Here is a 24,894-nt window from a genome sequence, read left to right as displayed (position 1 = left end):
TGAAACTTAGCACTGCTTGGGTCTTTGCTTAGCCCTTTATACTTTCTGTTCGCCCAAATGGGTTTGCTGCCTGTGTTACTAACCAGCAGTAAAGCAACTGCTTGAAGAAACAGGCTTTACACAGGTGGGAAGACTCTGCTCACCTAAAGTAGATGTGTAAAATGTTCGGCCTTAGTCACCGGTACTTTATCTGGTTTTGAAGTCTGAAAAAGCATGGAAGCGTGGCATGGCCAGCGTTCACTGCGATGGCTTAGCAGGGTAACAACACTTTCTAGCAGAGTTACTGATGTGGTGAAGACCCGAGTTCAGCAGCCTCATACAGTGGTTCTAAGACGTTCTGCAAGTATATGCTGTTTCTTCCTGTAACCATAGCTTGTGACTCCTGGCAGCAGCGAACAAGATGAGTAAACCCCTTCTCATCACTAAACCTGGCTGAAGTTTGTAAGACTCTGTTTTGATGTTGAAAGTGTACAGTTTTCTTGGCCTTAAAGGAAGCTGTGGGCGCTCCACATGGTGGAAGTTGATTTAAGTAACTTAAGAGAAAATGCCGCAGCTTTGGGCTCCGGAGCTTGGCACCTTTCTCAGTTTAGCTGCTTCCTCTCGTCTCTCAGACAACTCGGTAGCAGATCTGGGCAAGCATGTCCTATTTCCAATTTAATTTTAATCTAAAACCCATTTTAAAGCAGCCATATTACTTCTACTGACAAGTGATCTGTGAGAGAATAATCTTAAATGCATGCTCTTGCTGGATTCTGAAAAATGTAAAAAGTAAGGCTAGGACTGTGCCGGTTGACATCAGCGAAGAGTCTGGCTTGTACAGCTGTATTAGAGGGAGGAGGAATGCAGCACACTTTTCAACGCTTGTCAAGAAATCCTGTGAAGACACAAATTTTAGCAGCGCGGGGAGGTCTCAGTTGAGATTAGACCTTGCTGGACAAGCCTGTTTGTGAAGAAATGCTGAAGGAATAGGCAGGACAGACCCAGGATGGGAGAGATGGTGTGATGCAGTCATGTGTAGAGGCTGTGCCTCTGACAAGTGTCAGTCAGAAATTGCCACAAGGTCTTCTGGATCTCATCCAGTCCCAGATAAAGGTGTCTCCAATATTGCGTGTGGCTTTGGTGACTATCAGTTCCATGTTAGAAGTGCTGATTAGGGTTGCACTGATGCCTTTCTCCAGGAAGGGACTGGACGCTCTGCTATGTGAAATACCCAGGCTTTTTGGCTTACAGCAGTTGCTTCTTCCTTGCTATATTGGGGGTTATTCATTTAGGGAGGAAAATGTTGAAATATTGTCCATTCCCACAGAGCTGGAGGGGGAGGGGGAGAGGGAGAGGGAGCTCAGGGCATGGGAGCAGCCTGACGCTGAAGTCCCCAAAGCCTCACTTAATCTGGCAGTTGGCCCCTTTGCCATCTAACAGGGCATCCCCACTGCTTGTTCCTGCCAACCACCTCCCCTGTGCTGGCCCAAATGTTCATACAGTCTCCTGGAGAGTTGCCTCAGGGAACCCATCACGCTAAAATCGTGTGTATCCTAACCCCCCAGCAAGGTTAGAACCAGTGTGAGGAAGCAGGAGCAAACATCAGGTCAAGAGGAAAGAGGAGACTGGGTAGATGTCTGCTGGATTTAAGTGGCAGAGTAACTAGAGCAATGTGCTCTAGATGCTGCATGATTCCTTGTTAGCCACGTCTCTTTGCATGGTTTAATTTTCAGTTGGTGCAACTGCTGTGGCATCTGCTGTCACTGTAGTTCCTGGCTGGCTCAGTGTCCTTGGAGGTGTGGGGGACTTTGGGGCACAGTCCCACTCCCCTGGGATCTTGCTGTGCAAGAGATGCATGGTGACAAATGAGCAGGGCAGGGTAATGGTGCTACTTTTTGTTGCAGGAGGTGAAGGCCAGTTCTTCTGCTGAGCAGAAGACTTTTTTTCCCTGTTAAGTTCCTGCTGGTTGGCAGGAAGGAGACTTCATACCTAAAATTTGATTCCTCCCCTGTGAAAGTGTTAGTATAAACATCAGCCTACAGTGGCTAGTTGAGACGTGCTGGGTTTGGGGACAACCAGGCCATTGACGTATAAACACTACTGTGTGAATGACACAGTGAGGCTTCTCAAATCCCTCCTATTTTTATGCTCATTTTGAAGTGACTTTTAATCCTTCAGACGTATTGGTCTCTAAGCACTTTTTTCAAAGAGGAAAATAACCCAACTCGAGCAGTTTCAGTAATAATAGTACTTAGTGCTTAACGAACGTTGTGGAATTAATCCTCCTGGACCAACAAAATTAAATGAAATTGTGTTGATCTTGGCTGGGGAACAGGGAAGTGAAGTGAAATCAGCTTTCCTCTGGGCACGGAGGAGCGGCTCCCTCACTGTGGCTCCACCATGGCCAGTGGAGGTGGAATTGGTGAACCTGGGAAGTTTGGGGTCAGGCTGAACCTCCGTTTCGGTTCTGTTGCTCTGCCCTCGCAGCTGCACTGTGAATCAGATGATGTCCTTCAGGCTCAGTCAGACCTGCCAAGGAGCAGTGGGAACTGGGTCTTCTTGGTTCTGGGGAAGAGTCTGTCCTAGGCTAATGGCTTTGGGCCAGGGAGATGCTTCTGGTTCCCAGTCCTGCCCCCTCCCATGTGCTGTCCCTTGGGGTCAGTGAGATGTCCCATGTCGCTGGGCTAGACCTGCTAGTCTTCCATCCTGTTACATGGAGAAGTCTTCTGGCCACCCCCTCCTGATTCAAACAAGGCTGAGTAATATAAATAAATCTCCCATTAAGAGAAACAGTTTCCAGTTGGCCAAAGTCCCTTGGATGGCCATGGCCTTTGCTCTCGTGCAGGCTCCCAGGATCAAATGGAGAGTGCTGTGGGTGGGCACTCACGGCTTGTTGGTAGTGTCACTTTCGGGCCGATGGGCAAGAGCAGCACTGGGACCCTGGTGCTTAATAACTTTGTGTACCAATTGGTACGTTTTGTTTATCAATTATTGCAGGTTAAAATAAATGGTTTCATTTTGTTTGTTTGCTTGTTTTCAGGTTACAAACTGATTGGAAGCCATTCTGGGGTGAAGCTCTGTCGGTGGACAAAGGTATGCTTTTTTCATAAATAAAAAAACTAGAGACTTACTCAGGTATTACAATTTCCAGATGAAATATCCTTGAAAAATGTGGTATTACTTGCATGAAAAAAAATTCATCTTCCAAGCTGTGGTTTTGCATTTCAAGCTATTAAAATCCTGCTGCGAAAAGTGAGAATGCATGCGACTGTGGCGAAAGAGCTGGGAACATCATTTTCTGTTGGTTTTTGCTGTTATTCTGCTGTCTGCTAAAATAGCTCCTGCCTCCTGAAATATGGCAGGAGCAGAACACCGCAGAGAAAAGCGGGAAGGTTGCGTCACCGGTGTGAGGTCTTCTGAAACAACGCGGTCCGTCATTACACCCGAACGGGCACGCAAGGGCATTTACAGCTGTTGTTTGGTGACCGATATATCTGGTTTGCGACCGACAGTGCTCCTCCACTGGCTTTCTGCGTTTGTCAAGTAAGATTAGGTAGCAAGGTAACTGTCGCTTGTTTGTGCTAGGACTTTTTAAAAAAATTACTCTGTGGGAGTGTGTCTGTATTTATGTGTGTATGTATATATATGTGTACATACCCATGATTTTTTAATATATATATGTGTGTGTATATATATACATACGTATGTAAAAGTCATCCTCCAAGCCCTACAGTTGTGTGGCATAGGCTATTTAAACCAGTAGCTTTACAAGTAGTTTGTTTGCAGACTTAAAAATGTTCCCCGTGGGGAGGCACAGAGCCCTGTAGAACAAATTTGCGCTGCTTTAGTATGTTTGTTGTCCCTTGCAGGTCCCTGAGAAGCTCAGCGGTTGAAAGCTGGTCTAGAACATTAGACATCTGGGGAGTAACATTGATGTAACATACTAAAGCCTTCAGTATTCACAGGATGATAAACTATGGGAATCGTCACCTCGTTAAAATGCCAGCACATCTCTCATTCTCGTGCTGTGGCAGTGATCAGTTCCTTGGTCTCTCAGCACTCTCTTGCTGCGTGATTAACTTTGTTTATTTTTGAAGAGACCCCTTTGAATGGCAATCACCAAAGCGAGGTGCTGCAGCCAGGTTTTCTTATTGAAATGCCTGGTATCAATGAACTGTCTCATCAAAAGACTTGTTCTTGTGAACAGTTTAAATAGCCCACCTCTGTATTGTCATGAATATTTGTGAGGCGTACTGATCTCACTGATGCTTCTGCTGTTTAGTCTTACAAATATTTCTCTCTTCTGTCATTTTTAAGCATCAGAAAAGGCCATGAAATGTTTAAAGAAAAATTTGTCAAACTTCAGTGCTGTGTCTCAGCGAGAAAACCAGAGAACCTATTTTTATTAAAGAACTGGAATTTAATGCAGCACTGTAAAGCCACTCTCGCAAAATAAATAGCAGCTCTGTGTGCTTAGAAAGGACCATACTATTTTTAGCTTAAGCAAGAATTGAATGTAAAGTGTTCTAATAAATTCGGCTGAAATTGGTTACAGGCAGTGGCTTTGACTCAGATTCACACCAATATGTGAATATCTTTGGGAGGCTTGTTTGAGATTTGTATCAGTGGAAAGCAGGAGCTGGGCTGGAAGGATTAATATTAAGTAGAGTTTCATAGCGATATCTCAGACTAAAATGTTTGTGTTCTGTCATTCTGGAAAAGAGCATAAAACCTGCAAATTTTAGGAAGAGTCTTTTGATTTGCCTATCTTAAGAAACCCAAAATGTAACTTGCTCTCCTAGAATTTGTGAATCTCCTGAAATCTATACTGTTTGAGGGATGGGTAGAGTAAACAGCATTTTCCATTTTGTTTAATCTCCCAACCGTATAACAAGGCTGTGCAGATGTTAGGCGTTACCTGTGTATTCTTTCTCAGCTGCTCAGTGGAGACTTTCTCTTGGATCACCAGGACTCTTCAGGTAGAGGAAGTTGGATGAAAAGTTACTATGTCGTATATCAAATTTGCTCTTGGGAGTAGTAAGGATTCTTTCTCACTTATTACTTAACTGAGATAATGAAAGATAGTCTTTGCTCCAAGCAACTTGCATGTTAAGTAGGAGATATCTCGGTGGGAAGGCTGCTGTGCTTCCGCTGGGAAGGAAAGCGCGGTGTCCTGCTGGAGCGGCTGACTGGCGTGAATGAGGGTTTTGTAAGGTCAGGATATTTATTTAATTTAGTGCTAGAAGAAATACTCTGCTAGAGAAATGAAAAGAATTGAGCGTTCAATAGTGCAGCCTTGAAATTGATCCTTGTTACTCTTTAGTGGGCTTTTAGTGGGCAATAATATTTCTTGCAGTTTAAGTGGCTTCACCTGCTTTCTTTTGTTGGCTGATTCCGTTAAAAGCTTCAGTAAAGCACGTTGTTATGCTGTGGTGCTGCAAGCGAGAAGTTATTGATTATGTTAAAGTTTCTCTCATCTAAAAGAGCTGTCAATTTGACATCGTAAATGCCTTGTTTCTGTAAGGATGCGTATATAAAGACTGTATGCTGATGTGCATGCTATGAATTTCTTTCTGCATCTGACATTATTCAGACTTGCTCTGCAGCCGTGACCTCGCTTGCCACGGCCGTCACAGGTGACTTTGAACACCAAAGTTCCCAGTGACTGGAAACTGCAGATGTGCCCAGGGAGCAGATTTCAAACCCTTGCACTCAGTTTGGTTACAGATGGTGTGGTTTAACTTTCTTGCTATTTGTATGTGTCTTTCCCTGCTGTTAGTCGATGCTGCGAGGCAGAGGAGGCTGCTACAAACACACATTTTATGGAATTGAGAGCCACCGCTGCATGGAGGCCACGCCGAGCCTGGCTTGCGCAAACAAATGCGTCTTTTGCTGGAGGTAAAATACTGATGCAGCCTTACTTTGGGATGGGGTCTCTGTTCCACTCTGCCCCTCTCCTGTTCCTCAAATCTAGAGCAGTGTTACTTGTGTGCCCTTTTCACTTGGAAGTTGGGAGAGGAGGGGTTTGGAAGAAGCCCCCTTCCTGCCTGTACTCCCCTCCTGAGAGCCTGTGGGTCAGGGTGTGGGGAGGTGGGCTCCACAGCTCCGAGGCTGAAGAGGATCTGAGGGCTCCCCAGCACCACCTCCCCTAGAACTGTCTCCTCTGCAGCCAGGTCTTGTGCCCCAACAGGTCCAGACTATCTGGGGACCTGTGGAAGCAGGAACCGGGGAGGCAGGGGACAGACACCTCCCCACCTACCGCCCTGCAATTCCCACTGCTCCTGCTCCAGGCACCTCGCAGCGTTTTGGTTCCCTGTGGACATCACTGTCTGAGGCTCCTCATGGCTCCTGGTGCTCTGGAGAACATGGGCTGGCTCGTATTGTGCAAAGCCACCAAGGTGCTAAGCCGTGTGAGGATCTTTGTTTTGAAATTGGGCCATTTTTCTCATTTAAAGTACCGTCACCCCCACCAATTCAGCTGCATTCTCAGTGAGTGAAAAGTGATGACTTAGTAACTGTTGCCTTCCTGAAACAGGAGCTAATAAATGACTTTCCATTTTAGTCAGTAGTGACCCCTTTTCTCAGAGGAATTACTCTGTTAATTCTCTGAAGGAAATGAGCTTTGCCTGGATCTGAGCCGTGAGCTGCTCCAGCACCGCTTACTCACCGACATGCCTGGATTTCCGAGGGAGGTTTTTGCTAGGCTGGGGGAGTGCGGGATGGGATCGGTGAGAGAGACTGAGAGGCTCAGCAGAAATAAAAGCACTGACGTGGAAGTGTACTGAGTGGGAGGACATGGAGGTTATTCTTTGAGCTCTTTTGTCTTCTACCTTGCTAGCTAATTCAAACCACGGGGGCTGTGCTTTCTTTGGTATTTGTGCCTACCCCAGGGGGCTGGCTGCCAATAACACCCATTCCATCCCTAAGCCGGGGTGTCCAGCATCCCAATATTTCCAGGCAAAACCAGCCAAACTCCTCTGAGTACCATTTTCTGTCTTTCACAGTCTTCAAGCTTTAATAATGCAAATATTTCATGAGAATATTTAAATGACAGTATCAGTGCGAAAGGATTGCTATAACTTTGAAGGCACTTTGAAGCTATCTCACATTCTAGTGTTCAGTATTAGCCTTAGACACTGGTCATCCTGTGAAGTTTGCATTTGGGAGTCTCTACCAAAATGTTAATTGGTGCTCTTGATGGGCTCTCATCGTATTCTGGCTTGAAAGGACACAGCAAATGGCATGTTTAATGTGCACATTTTGCTGCTTTTCTTCAGAGCAATCTAATGACTGGGAAGAAAAATGTACTGTTCCTTCCTTTTTCCAATGCATCGGCTTGCAGTGGTGCATTTAATTCTGCAGTGGTGACTGTACTGCTAGGAAGAAGATTGTCATGCATATTATCACTCTGTCCCTACACAGAATGTACATAAACACCAAATAGAAAGCAATAACATCACCAGAATGAGGCATTTTGTTCCTAGTATTGCCCTGCAGACCATTTAACACAGTTCCCCTTCAAAATGACCCAACTCTGGTATTTCTTAGCAGCAGCAGCCTGTGTCTGAAGTATGGGACTGAATCAGGAAAGTCAAAGGAGTGTAAATTGTAAAGTGCAGTAATTGGGATAAATTGCCATGTGTGATACATTCCATGTGCCTCTAACTCATCATTCTGTAGCTGTCACTTCTCACTTCTAAGAGGAATCCTGGAAACAGTAGCCCTAATGATAACGAACGCTAGAATGCTTATTTTACTGATGGTAACAACCTGAATGCAAGGAAAGAGCTTTTCAGGGGACTGCTGAAAAATGTTCACATTTATTTACCTTCTGGGGCTGAAGTGGGTTGCAGCTGTTGGACCTTTCCATGCGATCTGCATACTGTCTGTCTTCTCCGACCTCGACTGAGTCGGAAGACTTAAGGCTCAGTTTGAGACTCATCCCAAGGCTCGCTTTATGTACACTTTAAGCTTGACATAAAGCAGAACTGAAAGAAGCTTTCTCCTGCTTTGGTTGCTTTTTCAGTGCTTGGGCTGCTAAAGCTTTCGTGCAGTTGTGAGCTGTGCCAGATCAGGTTAGTTTGGTGTAGGAAGAGGAGACTTCCATGCCCACTGTCCTCCCTACCAGCTGCATGTTGGCACAGTTCACAAACCCTGCAGCCAGGACTATCTATCTATCTATTTTTTTTTTTAACTTTTAAACCCACCATGCCTTGCCGATTCTTAATCATGTGAGACTAAATGCAGAATCACAGGCACCGGTGGCTGGGTAGGATAAGCACGTTACCCTCTTATTAGCAGTTACCATCTGTGCTGTTGGAGACATATGAAGAGATAGTTTTGATGTACTGTTGGCAAATGTTTTTAATACAGGTTTTATGCCTTGCTGGTCTCGCTGTGCTGCTCTGCACTCTAAGTTGCAGTTAAGACCACTGTGATTCTTTTTTTTTTTTCTTGATATCTTCTTTCAGGATTTTGACATTTGTAGAGTCTGCCAGTGTTTCCAACTGCATAACCACTGCAGCTCTCCCAGGTTCGCTGAGGAAGAGGCCAAGGAGCCTGTTTGTTTTCTCTTCCTCACTCTGGCAAGAAATGCTGTAGATCAGCCGCTTTCCTGGGGAATTGGATGTCATCGTAGTTGGCTGGTTGTGACTGACACATTTTGGCCCTCAACCAGGAATCATGGGTGGAGCCAGCATCCAAACACACGCAAAGTTAGGGCTTTTGTAAAAGGTGTAGCTTGACTCTGCACTGGAGACCTTCTTCCTTCTCCCTGTCCCTGGAAGCGGTACGTCCCTGGTGGATACCAAGCATGCCGGTGGCCCCTTACTCGTGCTTCCCTGCCTCTCCTCTGCAGAGAAGCTGCCCGAAAGTTTGGTGGTGCAGGTTTACGGTGTGGCAGCTTCTTTGGAGGACAGGAAAAGCAGATGACCCGTTTGTCCGGCGTTCCCCGCGCGAGGCACCAGTCGGGCTGTGCTGAACTCCTGAGGCTGTTGCATCAAGAGCACGGGGAGGCGGAAAACCCTGCACCTTAATTACTGCAACATCCCTAAGTCATAATTCTCCCTACAGAAATAGTCTGTCACTCCCCGTCATTGCTCTCGGCTTGTCCTGCTGTGTTTGTAGTGTCTTTAGCTTAATTGTCTAAATGGAAATGTGCAAGTGACCAAATCTTTTAATCAATTAGAGCAAGTGTGGGGACTGTGGCTTTCTGACACTGTATTGCGGCACAATTACCAGGCAAACCTGATTTGATTATGTTTTCTGGCAGAGTGTCTAAAGCCCAATCAATTATTCTGGAGAGATGGAACAGCTAAATAAGATTTAAATTAATAGGGTTTATTATTTTTGCATCTGAGGAGGAGGCAGATGAGACAGAGTGAAATATCCTGTAAAGAAATCGGTTCATATGTTTTAATCTGTAACTTTATGATGTTTATAGCTGCACTTGAAGGTTTCAGCTTTAACTTGTAGCATAAACAACAGCTGAAGTTCTGTTCAGACAATCTAAGTAAGCATGTGACCAAGAGCCTGTGATGACAGTAAACCCTGCAGAATGAAGAGATTAATAGTCTCCTGTAGGCAAGGTACTTAATAAGGTCTTTAAAAAAATTAAGAAGAAACTGAAGACATACATTAAAACAAAAGCTGCTTCTCATTAAGTAATGACCCCAGAGGCTAAATTCTTCAGGGAAATGTGAAATACGATGATATCAAAGGAGTTGACACTGCAGGTTTGTAAAACTTAGAACCTGAGCCTGAAAGCTCAGAGGGTCTTTCTGCATCTCTAGCCTCCCTTCCTTGTGCTGCTAAGTTAATATTTACTCTTCCATTTTGCCAGTTTGGTTATTTTTTGCTTACAGAATTAATATGTTGTGACCTAAGGTTCATTGTTTGCTTCAGATTTGATTCTTCACTGGTTTGTTGTCCTTTGGGCCTGCCCGTCTTCCAGGAGCTCTTGAAGTAACCATATAAATGGGGTGAGGGACAGGACATTGTAGCATGAAGCTAGTTCATGCCCCTGTTGATGGTAAAAAAAAAAAAAAATCTATCTATATATATAATCTATATATAGATTGGTGCCTTTATGTGCTGCTCTGCCAGCACTGTAACAACCTGAGGCATTTCTAGGAGAAAATGTTAATGTGGCTCATCGGGTGAGGTGGGAGCAGACCCTGGTGACTCTCGGCCAGGTGCTTACGTGCCAGCTTGCCGCAGCGCTGGCAGCGCTCTCGGTGCCCAACGTTGGCGCAGGGTGCGGTGGCATCGGCTGTTCAGTACCTTGTAAAAGGCTGCGCTGCTCAGGCGGGCTTGCGGTATTCGTTAAACACGGTTTTCCAAAATCAGGCCCAGAAGCCTGGTAAGGTCACTGTATATGCACTTAGTCCCCAAATTAGTATCTGCCATGTGAGGATTCCCAGCTTACGCTGTGCAGTGGGCAGTATTTTCATTCCTGCTATGCAAAAGGCTTGTGATAGGAAGGAAAGGTACCCTGCCAGCACCTTACTGTGACTGAAATCTGCTTTTCACCTTACAGCAGTGCGCGTTTCCCCGGTCTCGGACTTGAAGGCTTGTGTAGTTGTTGTTATTAGTTTACGTATTTATGGCATCAGTAGTGAATATAAGCAGATTATTGGCTATGAAACACTCACATGTGTCTTAATAGTTGCTGCAGCCGGGCTGGTGACTCGGTACCCAGTTATGTGATGGAGTGATCATGGGCTTCGACAGCAACCCTGTACCTCCTGATATGCAAGCTAGTTTTGAAACAGTCTTTGAGACTGCTGAGCATAGTTTGCTGGGGAGGAATGAAATTCCTTGATACAAGCACAGGGCAGACTTCTGGGAGGTGCTCAGCATTGCCTGCCGTTCTAGAAACTATGCTTCTCTTAAAAAAAATAGGTGAGCATTTCTTAGAGTTGGTATGTAGTTTTTCAGTGTGGGGCATCTTCCATGCTTAAGATTTCAGAAGTGTGAGTTAGAAAAGAATCATAGAGTTATTTAGGTTGGAAAAGACCTTGAAGATCGAGTCCAACAGTAAATGTAATACTGCCAAATCCACCACTAAACCATGTCCCTAAGCACCATGTCTGCACATCTTTTAAATGCCTCCAGGGATGGTGACTCAACCACTTCCCTGGGCAGCCCGTTCCAGTGCTTGACAACCCTTTCAGTGAAGAAGTTTTTCCTGATATCCAATCTAAACCTTCCCTGGTGCAACCTGAGGCCGTTTCCTCTTACTACTTCTTTCTTGGGAGAAGAGGCCAACACCCTCGTCGCCACAACCCCCTTTCAGGTAGTTGTAGAGAGCGATAAGGGCTCCCCTCAGCCTCCTCTTCTCCAGACTGAACACCCCCAGTTCCCTCAGCCGCTCCTCATAAGACTTGTGCTCCAGACCCCTCACCAGCTTCGTTGCCCTTCTCTGGACACGCTCCAGCACCTCAACATCCTTCTTGTAGTGAGGGGCCCAAAACTGAACACAGGATTCGAGGTGCGGCCTCACCGGTGCCAGGTACCAGAAGTGGGTGGTTCTAACAATCTGAAGTTCAGCCCTCTCTCGGTTCAGAGGAACTTGCAAAACCAGCCTGGTCTAAAGTCTTCACTATTGGTACTATCATGAGTTGCTGCCAGGCGTTGCAATATAACCAAGTAATTATGTAAGGAGAAGAATAAATTTATTTTGACTGAGCAGCTGATTTGAAAAACCTTAGGAAGTTAGTGAGGGTTCAGCTGCAATGCACTCCTAGTGAAAATGTACTGGTTATGGGTTGATTTATTTTGTTTAATCTAAAATTCATCAATTTATTTTGGGCTTTTTCATCTGTTTCTGAAAATCATTTTAAGTTGATTTTAAAACATGAGGAAAGTCCAAATTTTCTTTTGAAAATACTGAATGTTCTGTCATTTTTAAAATGAGAGTTTTCTTTGGATGTTCAGATATCCAAACATTTGACTTCAGCCTTATTTTCCCAATTTTTTCTTCTTTAAAATTGTTTAAATTTATCAGCATTGGGGAAGAGTTCCATGCCTTTTGAAAAGCTTTTTACCCTTCCTGAATTTATTCATAATAAACCATTATCTTCTCATTCCTACAGCTAACAAAAGATTGCTCAGAGCAACATGAGAAATAACTGCCTATTATTTAACAGGAAATTTCCATGGAAACATTATGTACCTCTTCCTCAGACAGCAGTCTAGATAGGGATTTTTAAATTGTTGTTCCTATCAAAACTTCTCTTTCTTTTCTTTTTATCCCTGTCATAAAGCATTTTGCAGTCAAATGCAACATGTGACTATGTAATACCATCAGCACGGTGATCTTTTTAATTGCACATTGTCCTCACTGAGTTTGCATCTCCAGCCATGTTGGTTCCAACTCAGATGTGGTAAGCCTGCCTCCTGAGCCATCATTCAACTCTTGGGAGCTGCTGAATAGGACCAGTCCAGGACACAACCCTGCAGATGCCTTTTGGATAGACCTAGTATCCTACTGAACCAGTAGTAATTAACTTTTGAATCAAGTTTTCCACCCTGATTTGTGCTGTCTTACAAAACAGTGCTACTTACAGGGCATTTCCTTGGGCAGATTATGAGAATATGGAGTAAGACAGTGTCAAAAGCTCAACCTTTGCCTTCAAGGACCAGTGATAGTCTTGGCATGGAATGTTCTCAGCAGGTTCGTGTTGGCTGTTACCCATCTGAATGCTCTGTTCTGGGGCTCACGAACATTTAGTTAGTCCAGTGTGTCCTGAGGAACTTGAAGGGCTGGTGTAGAAATCTGTCTCCTGCTAAAGGGGGCATTGCATTTGCACGTTTCCAGTGTGTTTTAAAATCAGTTTTACATGCTCCTCACGAGCTTTCAGCTTATTGCTAGCGACTCTGATACTGTCAGCCAATTCATCCAACGTGCTTTAGGGTGAATGTAACCATCCTAGTGAAAACATTTCATTTAGATTAAGTATCTCTAACCTGTCGTCTTTCTAGTCCGATCTGGGTTCTTCCCATTGCAGTCATGAGGAAGTAGAAGAAAAGGTGCAAACAGGTTTCTTGTCATCACAGAGAAATATTAAATGTTTTTTGCTTGTGCATTGGGCAAGCTTTTCCATTGGTCTTCCTCTTACTCATGTCATTATAGGGAAGTCTTTCTTGTTAGCCCTTTCGTTTGTCCTTTGCTAGTTGTATCTTGATTTTTATTTTTTTTTCCCTTGACCTTTCTGATTGTGACCCTGTGTTCTTGTGCTCTTCCTTTTATTTTCAGCTGGAGGATTGCACAGTTGCAGAAGAGCCTGTGATTCTGCCAGATTGGTTTCTTCTTACTCTTCATATCTTTGATTGTTATTGCCCTTTATGATTGTTATTTGCCCTGTTATTCCTTTGCCCTTGAACTCTGCTCCTCTGGGATCTTAACCGCTGGTTCTCAAGGTTCACTGAAGTCTGCTTTCTTGAACTTTCTTGATTTTGTTCCACTCTTTCCCTCCCGTCCCTTTCTGGGAGCCATGTGCTCTGTCCTTTCGTGATTACTGCCACCGGTGTTTCTTCACAGAATCACAGAATCGTTAAGGTTGGAAAAGACCTTTAAGATCATCAAGTCCAACCATCAACCCAACACCACCATGCCCACATGACCTGAAGTGCCACGTCCACACGTTTTTTGAACACCTCCAGGGATGGTGACTCCACCACCTCCCTTCATGTTCCCCACTAGATGCCAACATCAATCAGTTGATCACTGGAGTAAATGATACTTTATACCCGTGCTGCATTTTTCCCTCAAAGTTTCTTGAAAGACTTCGTAATATTAAGCATTGCTTACAGAAGAGAGCAGCCATTTTAAAAGAGGATATAAAGCAAAAGCTGATTTATTAAAATAATACATGAGTGGTTGGGGAGGGGGGTGCACTGAGCCACTGAAGCATACACCTTCTTCATGGAGGTCTGGTTGACTGCCAGGGACACTTTGGTAATGCTGGCAAGTAATACTGGTAGATCAAAGGTCTGATGAGAATATAAATAAGGGTTGGAGGCAGCCTATTAGCCAGGGGAGAGCGGGAGCGAGCTGGCAGCTCCCCATCGTGTTCCATCCAGCCTTGCATCGCTCCATGGTGGTGGGGTGCTGTGGCAGTGATGGTTTGTCTCTGAAGTATCAAACCTGTTTCATGCCTGGAATGTCTAATAAAATAAGGGTTTTCTAGTGTGTGTGGTTTCGAGTGAGACTATTTTTTTGCTTGTGTTATTTTGGGAAGGGAAGGAATACCGTGCACAATTACCTGCTCAAGGCTTGAGTAGCTGCTGAGGCGGATGATGCGGAGGGTCACAGAGCCTGCAGGGGATGAGAAGGTGACAGTGGAATTCTGTCTGTGCCAGGGGCTGTGAAACAATCTCATCAACCACAAGGCATTACTTTTTCCTTCTATTAGAAGAAAAACTGCTTTTTGCCAAATAAGCTGCTTGGTAGACATGACCTGGTATGTTTATTAAACAGTCAGAATGTGTTAAAAATTCAAGGACTGTTAGACACTAATAATTAATAGCTGTCCAGCATGCATCAAGAGCCTATTGGTTTTCTGCCAACTTGCCCTATTAAATATACAAGGTACAAGTTATGTAGTTAACCATGTAAGAGTTTTATAAATGCCTTTTATAGTTTGCATTCAGAAAACTTTCCATGTTGGCAGACAGGAATAAAAAAAAAGGAAATTCAAAAAGCAAAGATGTTTTAGCTTAAAGGATCTTTGAGATGGTAAAGTAGTTTGACAGCAGTGTTTAAATCTTTGCTCTTGAAGTGGATGAAGAAATGTTTGGGCCAAAGGCTTGCTTTTATTGATGCTGGGTCTGGAATTTGTGTGTTTTAGCACTGTTGAAGTATGGAGCTGCAGATCTTTCTCACTTGGAGAAGTCAGTGGGATTGTCTTCAGTAAGCACTGGGCTATCTGCTTCATTCTGAGAAAGTGCTTCCCTCTGTCTTTTCTCCTCCAGTTAAGTGCTGGGCATCGTGTCCTAATGCCCGCGTAGCTGGAAGGCTGAATACGGCAGGTTACCGCACAGTCGCCTCTGTGGCTGCCTTCCAGGGACCATGGAGAGTTGTAGAGGAAACGGAGATCAGCCAGTTAGAAAACAGAGTTTCAGGAGTATATATTGTTTGGTCTTGTTTTCCTGTCCAGAGCTATGTTAATCCAGTAGTGCTATTTGGAAAGACGCTGCAAAATACGCTACTCTTCTATTAATAAATTATTCTATGAGCTGCAGTAGAATTGGTGGGGGAAAAGTGGAGCAACTTTTGTAGCGTACTTTGGAAAAAAGCAGAAGATGGAGAGAGAACAAATAGGTAAAAGCACAGGAATTTGTTGATTTTCTTAGTATGATACTTAAAGGCTGAATTATCCCTGTTTGATACCAGCCTAAGTGCAGCAAAGTTAGTGGGAAATCCCTCTCACCAGGGAGAGGCCTGGGCGAGGTGCAGGCTCTCTCTCGGTTGTGTTTGTCCAGGTGTGAGCATTTGGTGAAACCCTGGCCCAGGTTGCCCAGAGAGGTGGTTGTATGCCCCATCCCTGGAAACATTCTAGGTCAGGTTGGACGAGGCTCTGAGCAACCTGCTGTAGTTGAAGATGTCCCTGCTTACGGCAGGGGGGTTGGACTAGATGACCTTAAAGGTCCCTTCTAACCCAGACCAGTCTATAATTCTACGATGGGTACCACACCAGTTGGTTGTAGTATTTTGTTTGCTTGTCAGGATGCATTTTTTTTTTTTTCCCCACATGATTTCCAATGGCTTTATAACATCATCTCATGCTAATGAAATAGGGAATGGGGAGAAATGCCATGTATCTTCCAGGTGCTTGGGTGGATCTGCCTGGATAGGCTTTTTCTGTTTTTGAAGAAAACAAAATATGGGTACAGCGGTCCTTTCTGGGTAGGCAAGGTTGGCTTCCTAATGCAGTGTTATAAGCTGTCCCTCAGATGGAAGAGAAGTGGGTTTTTTATCCTGTAGTCTGTTTGGCTCAGAGAAATCAACATTTTAGTTTTACTTTGTACATTGGGGTTTCAGTAACGCGGTAGCTAGCAGATCTCAGAAGTGATGAGAAGCCTCTATGGAGTAAATCTGGGAGATTAACCAGATCCACCAGCAATGCATCTTCAGCATACTGGAGGCTTCCTGGTCTCTTCCTTCTTATATTTCTGAAGTAGTCTGCCCTTGTCAGTCTTATTACTGGCATGTTACACAAGGATTTGGGTTAGAAACAAATCCTGTTCTTCTCAGGGTGGCAGTTGGTACATTCGCAGTAGAACTAAAAATGGCTTAGGACCTTCCTTTTTTGAATTGGTTTTCAGCTGTGGTCAGAGGAGGAGGTAGAACCAGTTTTCCTTTCTCTGCAGAGGTCTTTCTGGCTGCAGAGCATCATATTAGCTTCTTGGAAACCTTTCACCTGTGATTCAAAATAGGTATGTTGAGTTTAGTATAAACTGCAATGTCCATGCTTTTTTTTCTGGGGAGAATCCAGAGCCTGGAAGGAGAAGAATGATGACAATGGTGTTCAAAGATCACATCTGAGAATTGTGTTGGAAGCAGGATATTCCTGAGAAATTTTTGTTGCTTTTAATTTTATTAAATAATGCCAAAGTCCCCAGGGCGACAGATGGGTTCTTGCGTGTACATTACAAACGACAGTGAATAACTATCTCTCTTTTCTTCAGACATCATACAAATCCAGTGGGCACAGAGTGGCGATGGAAGATGGACCAACCTGAAATGATCTTGCAGGAGGCTATTGAGAACCATCAGAATATGATCAAGCAGTTCAAAGGTAACTTCTCCTGCTTTTTCCCCATTAATGATGCTTTTGGAAGGTAACCAGAAGTAGCATCTTCACAGCATAGATGAAAACGTTCTGGTCATCTGTGAAATGCTGGGAAGGAGGCATGAGATTTGTAATATCAGAAAGAAGGGTAAGTGAGAAGACACTTCTGGCACACTTCCTGTTTTCTGAGATGTTCTGCCTTGTTTTTGACATTAGAACATGAGTCAGCCATTGGGTATCTACTGCTGCCTCGAGGGAGTAGAGTGCAGCTGCCTCTTGTGCGTCTTTGTAGTTGTCATATCCTTTTCCTTGGTGTGCACAGAGGCTTCCGCAGTCGCTAACGCTGGCCTGGATGACAGGGGATCTTGGCTCTTATGTAAAAGTGAGGGCGAGTAGAAGGCAAAAGGGATCAGCCTCTAACCTGATAGGAAATATACTTCCCAGTGTTAATCCCCTGGGAGCTTTTGTTAGCTCTGAAACTTATAGATTGCATTTTTCTCATTAGTTAATGAACAGTAGCATTCAAGGTGTTACTATTTTCAGGAATTATTCAGTACATCTGTTTGTGACTGAAGCTGCTGTTATACAGCACCTCTGAAAAGTACTGTATTTTGCTTCCCATAGGAACTCCTTGTGGGTTTGTTATTAAGTGTGTGTGTGTATATATACAGTTGGGTTTTTTCTTTTTTTCCAAAAAGTGATAAACTTGGTTACTCTGCCAAGGTCAGCTTTGCGTGCTGGGAGGGCTGGCCAGCTTGGCAGGACAGGTCTAGGTCTCTGCTCTTGCTAACTGACAGCGGAGGCTGTGCAAGCAGCAGGAGTGGAATGAAGTATCCATAAAATGTGCAAGATGAGCCTTAGTCTTGGCTGTCATTTTAGGAACCTGTTTGTTTATGTTGGCTGCGCACAGAGAGAACCCAATGGATTAGAAACGTGACAGGTAAAAAAACCCTGCAGTCAGCAGAGCAGAGTCGCTCTGTCTCATTCATTGGAGTTATATAATAGGCGGAAAAATAACTCAAGTTAGGGCCTCATGAGCTTCGTTTTCATCAAGTGGCTGGTTTGAATCCTCTTGTGTGCTCAGACCTGCAGCTCCAGGGAAGCCAGTTCCCTGGGAGCTCCTGTGCTGAACTGGATAGGGAGCAGTGGGAAGAACCAGACCTGGCTGCACTCTGCCCGTCGCACACATGCGGTCCGGAGGACTGGAGCACAGCCCTAGACCTCGTCCAGGGGAAAGCAGTGAAGGTGCTGTGGTGGGATAGGGCAAAATGATGATAATTTGTTAGAAGAAGCTTTCCTGGGGGAAGAAGAAGTGAGATGAAGAGGTAGCTGGTGTCAGTGCATCTTCCTTCAGACTAAGCAAAGCCCAGCTGTCAGAGCTTGAGGCAGGGCAGTCTGTAAGGAAGCGCGGGTCTCATTGCCTAGCCTTGGCGTTTCTTTTGCACCGCAGCCATGTGGGCAGCGTGGGGAGAGTGCCAGGCTAAGGCAGGCTGCCTGCAGCAGTGCTGCCCGACTGGCTGGGCCAGAGCTGCTGCAGGGAGTCATGGCTGCCAGCTAACTCAGCTGCTGGGGTGCAGTGCCAGCACAGCAGGAGCTTGGGTGCAGGTGGTTTGCATGAGTGAAGAGCATGTAGGATGTCAAATTTTGTCTGGAAGGCTGTAATGGCTCTATAAGACTGTTACAGCTATCAACAAGAGTATTTGTGTTTAACGCTTAAGGCACTGAGCACTTCTCAAACTCTGCTCTTTTATCCTGTCTGTTCTGGGTAGGCAGGCTCCTAGAGGAGTTGAAATGTCATTGGGCATGCTGAAAGGGTTGTGATCAGTAGCTCGGTCAGTTTGCTGGCTGCTAACAAGCAGTGTACTTCAGGGGTTGATCCAGGAACCTATGTTGTACAACATCTCCATCAACAGATGATGGGGATGATGATACTGAATACACCCTCAACAGCTTTGTGGGCGATACTAATTTAGGGAGGGTGGCAGGCACACTCAATGGCACAGCTTTACTTCAGTGGGACCTTGAGAAACATGATTATTGGGCCAATAGATGCACGTGGAGTTTAGGAAGAAGTGGATGGCTTCTGTTTGAGAGTGTTATAACCCCGTGTTGGTCCATGCTGGGAGACCCACCTGCCATGGTAGAACAAGGGAAAACAGACTTGGGTTTCTGTTTGGGAGTGCACGTTGGACATCAAAATAAGCTTGTTCAGCAAAGGCGGTGCTCAGAGAGCTTGGGGGACCCTCCAGCCTTGGCGGTTTTCAATTCTTTTAAGTAAAGCCATTACCACCCTGGTCCAGTGTTGGCAATTGTCCTCTCTGAGCCGGAGGCTGGACTAGAGACCTGCAGCAGCCCCTCTTAATCAGTTCTGTGATTTTTGATATGATTGTTAAAATGGGAAGTCTTAAACAATATCAACCCCTGTCCTTTCTATGAGGCAGGACTTGACTGAAAATAGCCATTTATAGTTGCTTAGGAGGAAGCCACGTGTTGTTTGAAGTGATGACTGGATTTGCATGCGGTTGCTGGTGGAGTACGGAGGGTGTACTTGTGAAGGCAGGAATCGCCCTCGCGCTGCGCAGTACTGGTGTGGCGTGGTGCAAGCGTTGCCCCTGCACGGCAGAAGTGTGTGGTGTTCGCACTAAAGAAAGACGAAGAACAAAAGCGACTTTGCAGATGCTTGAAAGCCCTACCGTCTTCTGATAGCTGAGGGCAGGAATCTGTTTAAAGCCAACTTCAGACTAAGCAATAACCCTCTCCTTCCCTTACTACCCCCTGATGTCTTCCCAAAAAGGGTTGGGGGGAGGGAAGGACTTAGCAGCATCTGGAAATATTCCCAAAGTGAGAGGCCTGTAAGGACATCTCAGTTCTCTCTTCTTGGAGCGTATTTTCCATTCAACAAATTCGTAAATATTCCCTGAAACTTGCATGTGCAGCCTCAGCACAGTTATCCTTGACCTGGATCTGTGAAAGGAGAAAGACCAAAAAAAAAAAAAAGTCTCTGGACTAGGACTGTGCTGCAAAGTAGAAAAAGAAAAGATGTGTTACTTTTTCAGAGTGGTAGATGGCAACACGCTTCCTGTCTCGGGAGCCTAAAAGCAAAAGGTTTATTAAGGAGAAGAAAAATCAGTAAGAAAAGCCCAGTAGCTTGCTGTTACATTTCGTGAATTTTACATCATCGCTTCCCTGAGGTGCATGTGAAAATATTGTTAGAGTAGAATCGGTGAAAGCAAAATTGAGTTGAAACGCGGCGTGGTAAGCTGAAGCCAGGGAGAGTTAAACGATGCGCGGACAGAAAGCTGTCCTCTCTCCAGGCTGGGAGTGCCTCAGGCGGAAAACAGGACTGTCTGCGTCCAGCGAGCTTAGCAGCGCTCCACGAATAGTAGGTTGGATTTTATTATGATTGATTTTAAGAGAAAAAACCCACCCGAACCCCATAAACCCCACCGAGGCTTGAGCAGTGAGACGAGCTGGATCGCTTTGCTGAAGCGGGAGGACAGGCTGCAGCTGGGCCCCGGCGACGCCAGAGGCGTTCCCCGCAGGGTACTGCGCGCGTCGGACGAGGTGTTTGGATGCTGACCCCCAGCGTGGAGCAGACCAGACTAACCTGGCTACTGGAGGAGAAAAGCATGGGGAAAATGTCTTCGCTAGAGAGCCCTCAAGGCTCCTGAGTGTCTGGTAGTGCTGCTCAGATGATAGCCAAAACCTGTTGAATACATTGGTGCTCTTTCTCGCACCAGTACCACAGCTCTGCACGCAGGTACACGCGTACCCACATCTCCGTCTGCCAGAGGAAATGGTGAGCTAGTCTGGTGCTTTATTAATTCCACGCATTGTAGTAAAAATGAGATCTTTGAAGGAACAGAAGAATTAGTGGGGACTCTATCCTATAAGATATCCTAGAGGATAGCCCTCTATGCTCTAAGAGCTCCTATCCATGCTCTTAGAGATGATGATATGTCATCTTCTTGTTTATTGTTGCCATAGTTTGTACTGGTTTTGAAGACTGTAGACATTAGTTAATGTCACATAATTACCTTTTAGAGTAACTGATGGGGAGCCATTTTACTGACAGGGAGCTAAGGTGGGAAGGTGTGAAGTAGTTTTTGATGGCTACATTTTCTAGGTAGTGACTAGTAAATCTCTGCCTTTGCGAAGGGCACACACAGAATGGAAACGTAATTAAAAAATAGGAGAGTGGGAGTCTGATAATACAGCTCTGGTGCAACTTGGGGAAAAATGAAAAAAACAAAAATGTATGGTCTGAATTAGGAAATCCTAAGACTACCTGTGTGTCTTGCTGTAAGAGTAGATAAAACAGGTTCCTTGTCGTCTCACTCACGCAGGCACTTGTGATGACTGGTGTCCAGGTACTTGCAGAGGGGCATCCGAAGTCGGCGACCAGCCTCTCTAGGGTCATGTGCCAGATGATGCTTTTCTTTCCCAAATTAAAGTGCACCAGTAGGAGGGCAGCTGGAATCAGCTTTTCAAAGGAGATGTGCTGGTCAGAGGAGGCTTGGCTGCATGCTCTGCTGAGGTCTGAGCTGGGCAGGAGCTGAGAGCTGTATGCCACTGCCTCTTGGGTCTTCTCAAGCTCCTACAGCTCCAGGCTCCTGTGGCTGCGTTGGACCTGCTGCATGCCATACAACATCTGCCCAGGCTCTGACTGTGCTGAAGTTCATTGACTGAAGGCAGAGGAGCCTCATCCAGAGGAGCAGAGGTTGAGTGCTGTAGCGGTATGGCAGCCACAAGTGCAGGAGGGTTCATGCGCTCCCTGGAATACCCACTAATCCTGTTTAGTTTATCCCTGCCTAGCTGGTGGTTTATATGGTCAAACGACTGCATACAAAGCCTCTACCCTCCTCTGGAGCTTATTTATGTATGACAGATTTGCTGTAAACTGTTTTGAGAGAGTTACTCTCAAACTTCATGTGATGTTGGAATTTGCTTCTGTCTGCCTATAAAGCTGGCACGGTAATTATCGTAGTCCAACTGCAAGATGCTGAGAGAGAGAAATTAATTAATTCCAAAAATGACCTACAGTAGCTTTAGGAATACAAAAGGGAGTCCTTTAATCTCAGTGTGTGGTTGAGATGCTTCTTTCTTTTCAAATAAAGTCCTCATTTAGTACTGTCAAGTTTCTGCGGAATAACCATTAGTCCTGTCACTTATTCAGGACTGAGCCTGGCTGGTTTAAAATGCACTAAGCTTTGCTCTGATAGCAAACCAGCTTTTCTATGTGAGGCTGAAGCAATATCCACAAACTCCTCTTTTTATCTTGGCTTTGCAGCATAGCATGTAACGTTCTGTACCGCTTGAGCTCCAGCGTCTAGGCAACGAGAGGTGAGCTGAGGACCTGGTTTGAAACTCAAGTCTTTGTGTTTTTTGTTTTTTTTTCTTTTAAAACAGACCAACCCCCAATCTAAAGCCTCAGATATTATTCGAGTACTTCAAGGCACGTCAAGGAAATGTGAAGTGACATATTTGGAACAAAAGCTTGTGTGTAGTCAGATGATTTCATATGGGGTCCTGAGCACTTGGTCAGATACGGATGGGCTGGAGGAGTATTCGCCTCGCCCCTGCGCCCCCGTGGGTATAATAAATGTGGCTCAGCTTGGTTAAACCTGCAGACAGCATTTTCATGTGGATACTACAGCTTGAGCTCCTTGTGTTTTCCTCTTCGTTCTGAAATGTCTCTTGCTGTTCAGGACGGTGTCATGTGTTGGGTTTTCTTTCTGAAAGCATCCTCTACAGAGCTGCATTTCATGCGGTTGCCAATATGGATTCAGGTTGTTGGTGCTCTGCTTGGCGAAGTGTGGGGAGCTGGTCTTCATGGGGCTGGGGGGACCACAGGGGGTCGGCAGCGGAGACAGGCAAAACCTGGTTTTCTTTAAGATGCCTACTTGAAGTGGCAATAAACTGGCTCTTGTGTTTCTGTCTCAGCATTCAGGCAGCATTGTTGAAGTCTTTGCAGTGGAAAGCTTGACTCAAATGTTACCAGAAGATTGCTTGCAGCAGTTAACACGCAAAACCCCAAGCTCCGTGTGTCTGGGCGTGCGCTGTTTTGAGGGTTCCTGCGGAGCTGGCTCAGTGGGCACTGGCTGTGGCCTGGTGTCCCCTCTGGTTCAGGAGGGCTCCAGCTGGTTTTGCTCAGTCTTCCTTGTGCCAGGGTATATTTTACATACAGGTGCATGGTTTGGGAGCAGGTTTAGTTGATTTAAGCCTGTTTTCCCTCTTTTTGCAGGCGTGTCAGGAGTAAAAGCAGATCGCTTTGAGGAAGCAATGACGGTGAAGCACTGCGCATTGTCACTGGTGGGAGAGCCCATCATGTACCCAGAGATCAACCGTTTCGTGCAGCTCCTGCACCAGCACAGCATCTCTAGTTTCCTGGTTACAAATGCACAGTTCCCAGAGGAGATTAGGTAAGAGTTGGACAAAATATCTCCCTACTAAAACATTTGAGTGCTGACCTGTGTTTTAATTCCATTTTATCGCTCATCAGAGTCAGCTCTGCATGAGCACCAACAATGAAAAAGCCCATTTGGCATCTATTTGATTTTAACCTTAATCTCCCTGTGCTCTTTCTCATCTCTCCCCCAGTTTGATTTTCTTTTCTCTATGTCATAAGCAAAGTGTGATTACTTCTGAAAGTGAAGAGAATGTAATGTAGTACCTCCCGGAGGTGCGATGGAAGGAGAATGAGTGAGCTGTGTTTGATGCTTGGGGACATGGATAACTGGTGTGAGTGTTTTCTGACAGCTAGAGCAGGAGACCGAACTCATAAATTGCCTTTTTGGTTTGTGTGCTTCTCTTGTAGTCTGATCTTTGTTCTTTACTCCATAAGACCAAAGACAGCTCAAACCAAAGATCTGTACAGCCCAGCATCTCCAGCAGGACCCGGAGTGCAGGATAAGAAAAGGTGAAAAGCACAGAGTCATCTGCGCAAGTGGGAGCGGTAGTTTTTAACCTCCCTCTGAGGGACTTGAGCTAAACATTCAAAACATTTTAATGAACTTTGAAGGAGTCTTTACAAATGCAAAGAATCCCTGTTTCTGATGCCCTTGAGCATCCAGGGTGCTTTTAACGAAATCTGAAGCAATGTAGCAAGGAAATGCAGCATGTGGTGAGCTGCAAGTTGGTTGGGAACTCGTCAGACTACCATCAGCTAATAACACCGACAAGGTCCAACCTTGGAGTGATGTGAGCATGTTAGCGGAGCTGTACGCAGGATGCGTCGCTCAGCTTGTCATTTCAGCTCGGTGCCTCTCCGTGTTAGCGCTTTCTGGTGGAGCTTCCTTTTCAGTTCCTTCTCGTGGTCCGAATATGGCAGTGAGAGGGGAGGGCATGCAATTTTTGAGTGAGTAATTATACACTACAAAGGCATTCCAAATGATTGAATAATTGTGTAATCAAGTTACTTTAAGTCATGTATTATGTGCCCGATAGACAGAAATTGCTCTTTCCTAAAAATAACATTTTAGAAAGAGACCACACACTGTATTTTGAAGCTGCATTTCCTAGGATCTGCTGAATGTTTTTAAAAAGAAACAAAAAAAGTGATAAATGCTAGTCTTGCTGTCTTAAAAATGGCAACTGGTCTTTGGCTCATGAAAGCAAACGATTTGCTTAATATGGGAACTGAAGTATGCACCAAGCTCACTCCTCTGTCAGCAGAGGGGACCTATAGTCTAAAAGTTAGTCCTGAAATAGGCAGCGTGACCTCTGGCATCCAGCGTGCAAATGGGGAGCGTGGCCTGGGGTGTTCGCTGGGCTTAGGAGAGGGGCCCGCCGGCTCTGCAGACCCCCTGGCTGGGTCTCCAGCATGCTGCTGCCTGTGCCTTCCTCTCTCCTCTCCTCCTCCTCCTCCTCTTGCATTTGATCCGCAGCCTCCAGGCACACATGTGTTTTCAAGAAGTGAGGGAGGTTTTATAGCACATGAGCTCGTTGTGAACAGTTACCTGGCTCTTGTCCTCTTCCTCCTCTTGCTTCTGATTAGTCGCCATGAACAAGAACCCTTGTGTACGTGTTTGCGTTTATGAGCGTCAATAATAATAACAACGAGCAGATGCTTATTATTGCTCATAAACAAATGCACGTTTTTATTATATTGCTGTTTCTG

At 45.2% G+C, this 24,894-nt stretch overlaps 1 protein-coding gene across 2 annotated transcripts in view; it reads left to right on the top strand.

Moving 5' to 3' along the window:
* Nucleotides 1–24,894, top strand: part of LOC309411897 (S-adenosyl-L-methionine-dependent tRNA 4-demethylwyosine synthase TYW1-like) — a gene marked incomplete at both ends in the record, with an annotated part of 106,706 nt that overhangs the window by 28,720 nt on the left and 53,092 nt on the right. For both annotated transcript variants that reach the window (XM_082008663.1, XM_082008662.1), the window contains 4 exons: nt 3,020–3,072; nt 5,759–5,877; nt 16,672–16,781; nt 23,020–23,197. In XM_082008663.1, the coding sequence (XP_081864789.1) occupies nt 3,020–3,072; nt 5,759–5,877; nt 16,672–16,781; nt 23,020–23,197 (460 nt within the window). The remainder of the gene's footprint in view (nt 1–3,019; nt 3,073–5,758; nt 5,878–16,671; nt 16,782–23,019; nt 23,198–24,894) is intronic.

The sequence above is a fragment of the Phaethon aethereus genome (genome assembly GCF_964289735.1).
Source record: "Phaethon aethereus genome assembly, chromosome: 19".
Classification (NCBI taxonomy): Eukaryota; Metazoa; Chordata; class Aves; order Phaethontiformes; family Phaethontidae; genus Phaethon; species Phaethon aethereus.
This window is presented reverse-complemented; position numbering and strand designations above follow the sequence as displayed.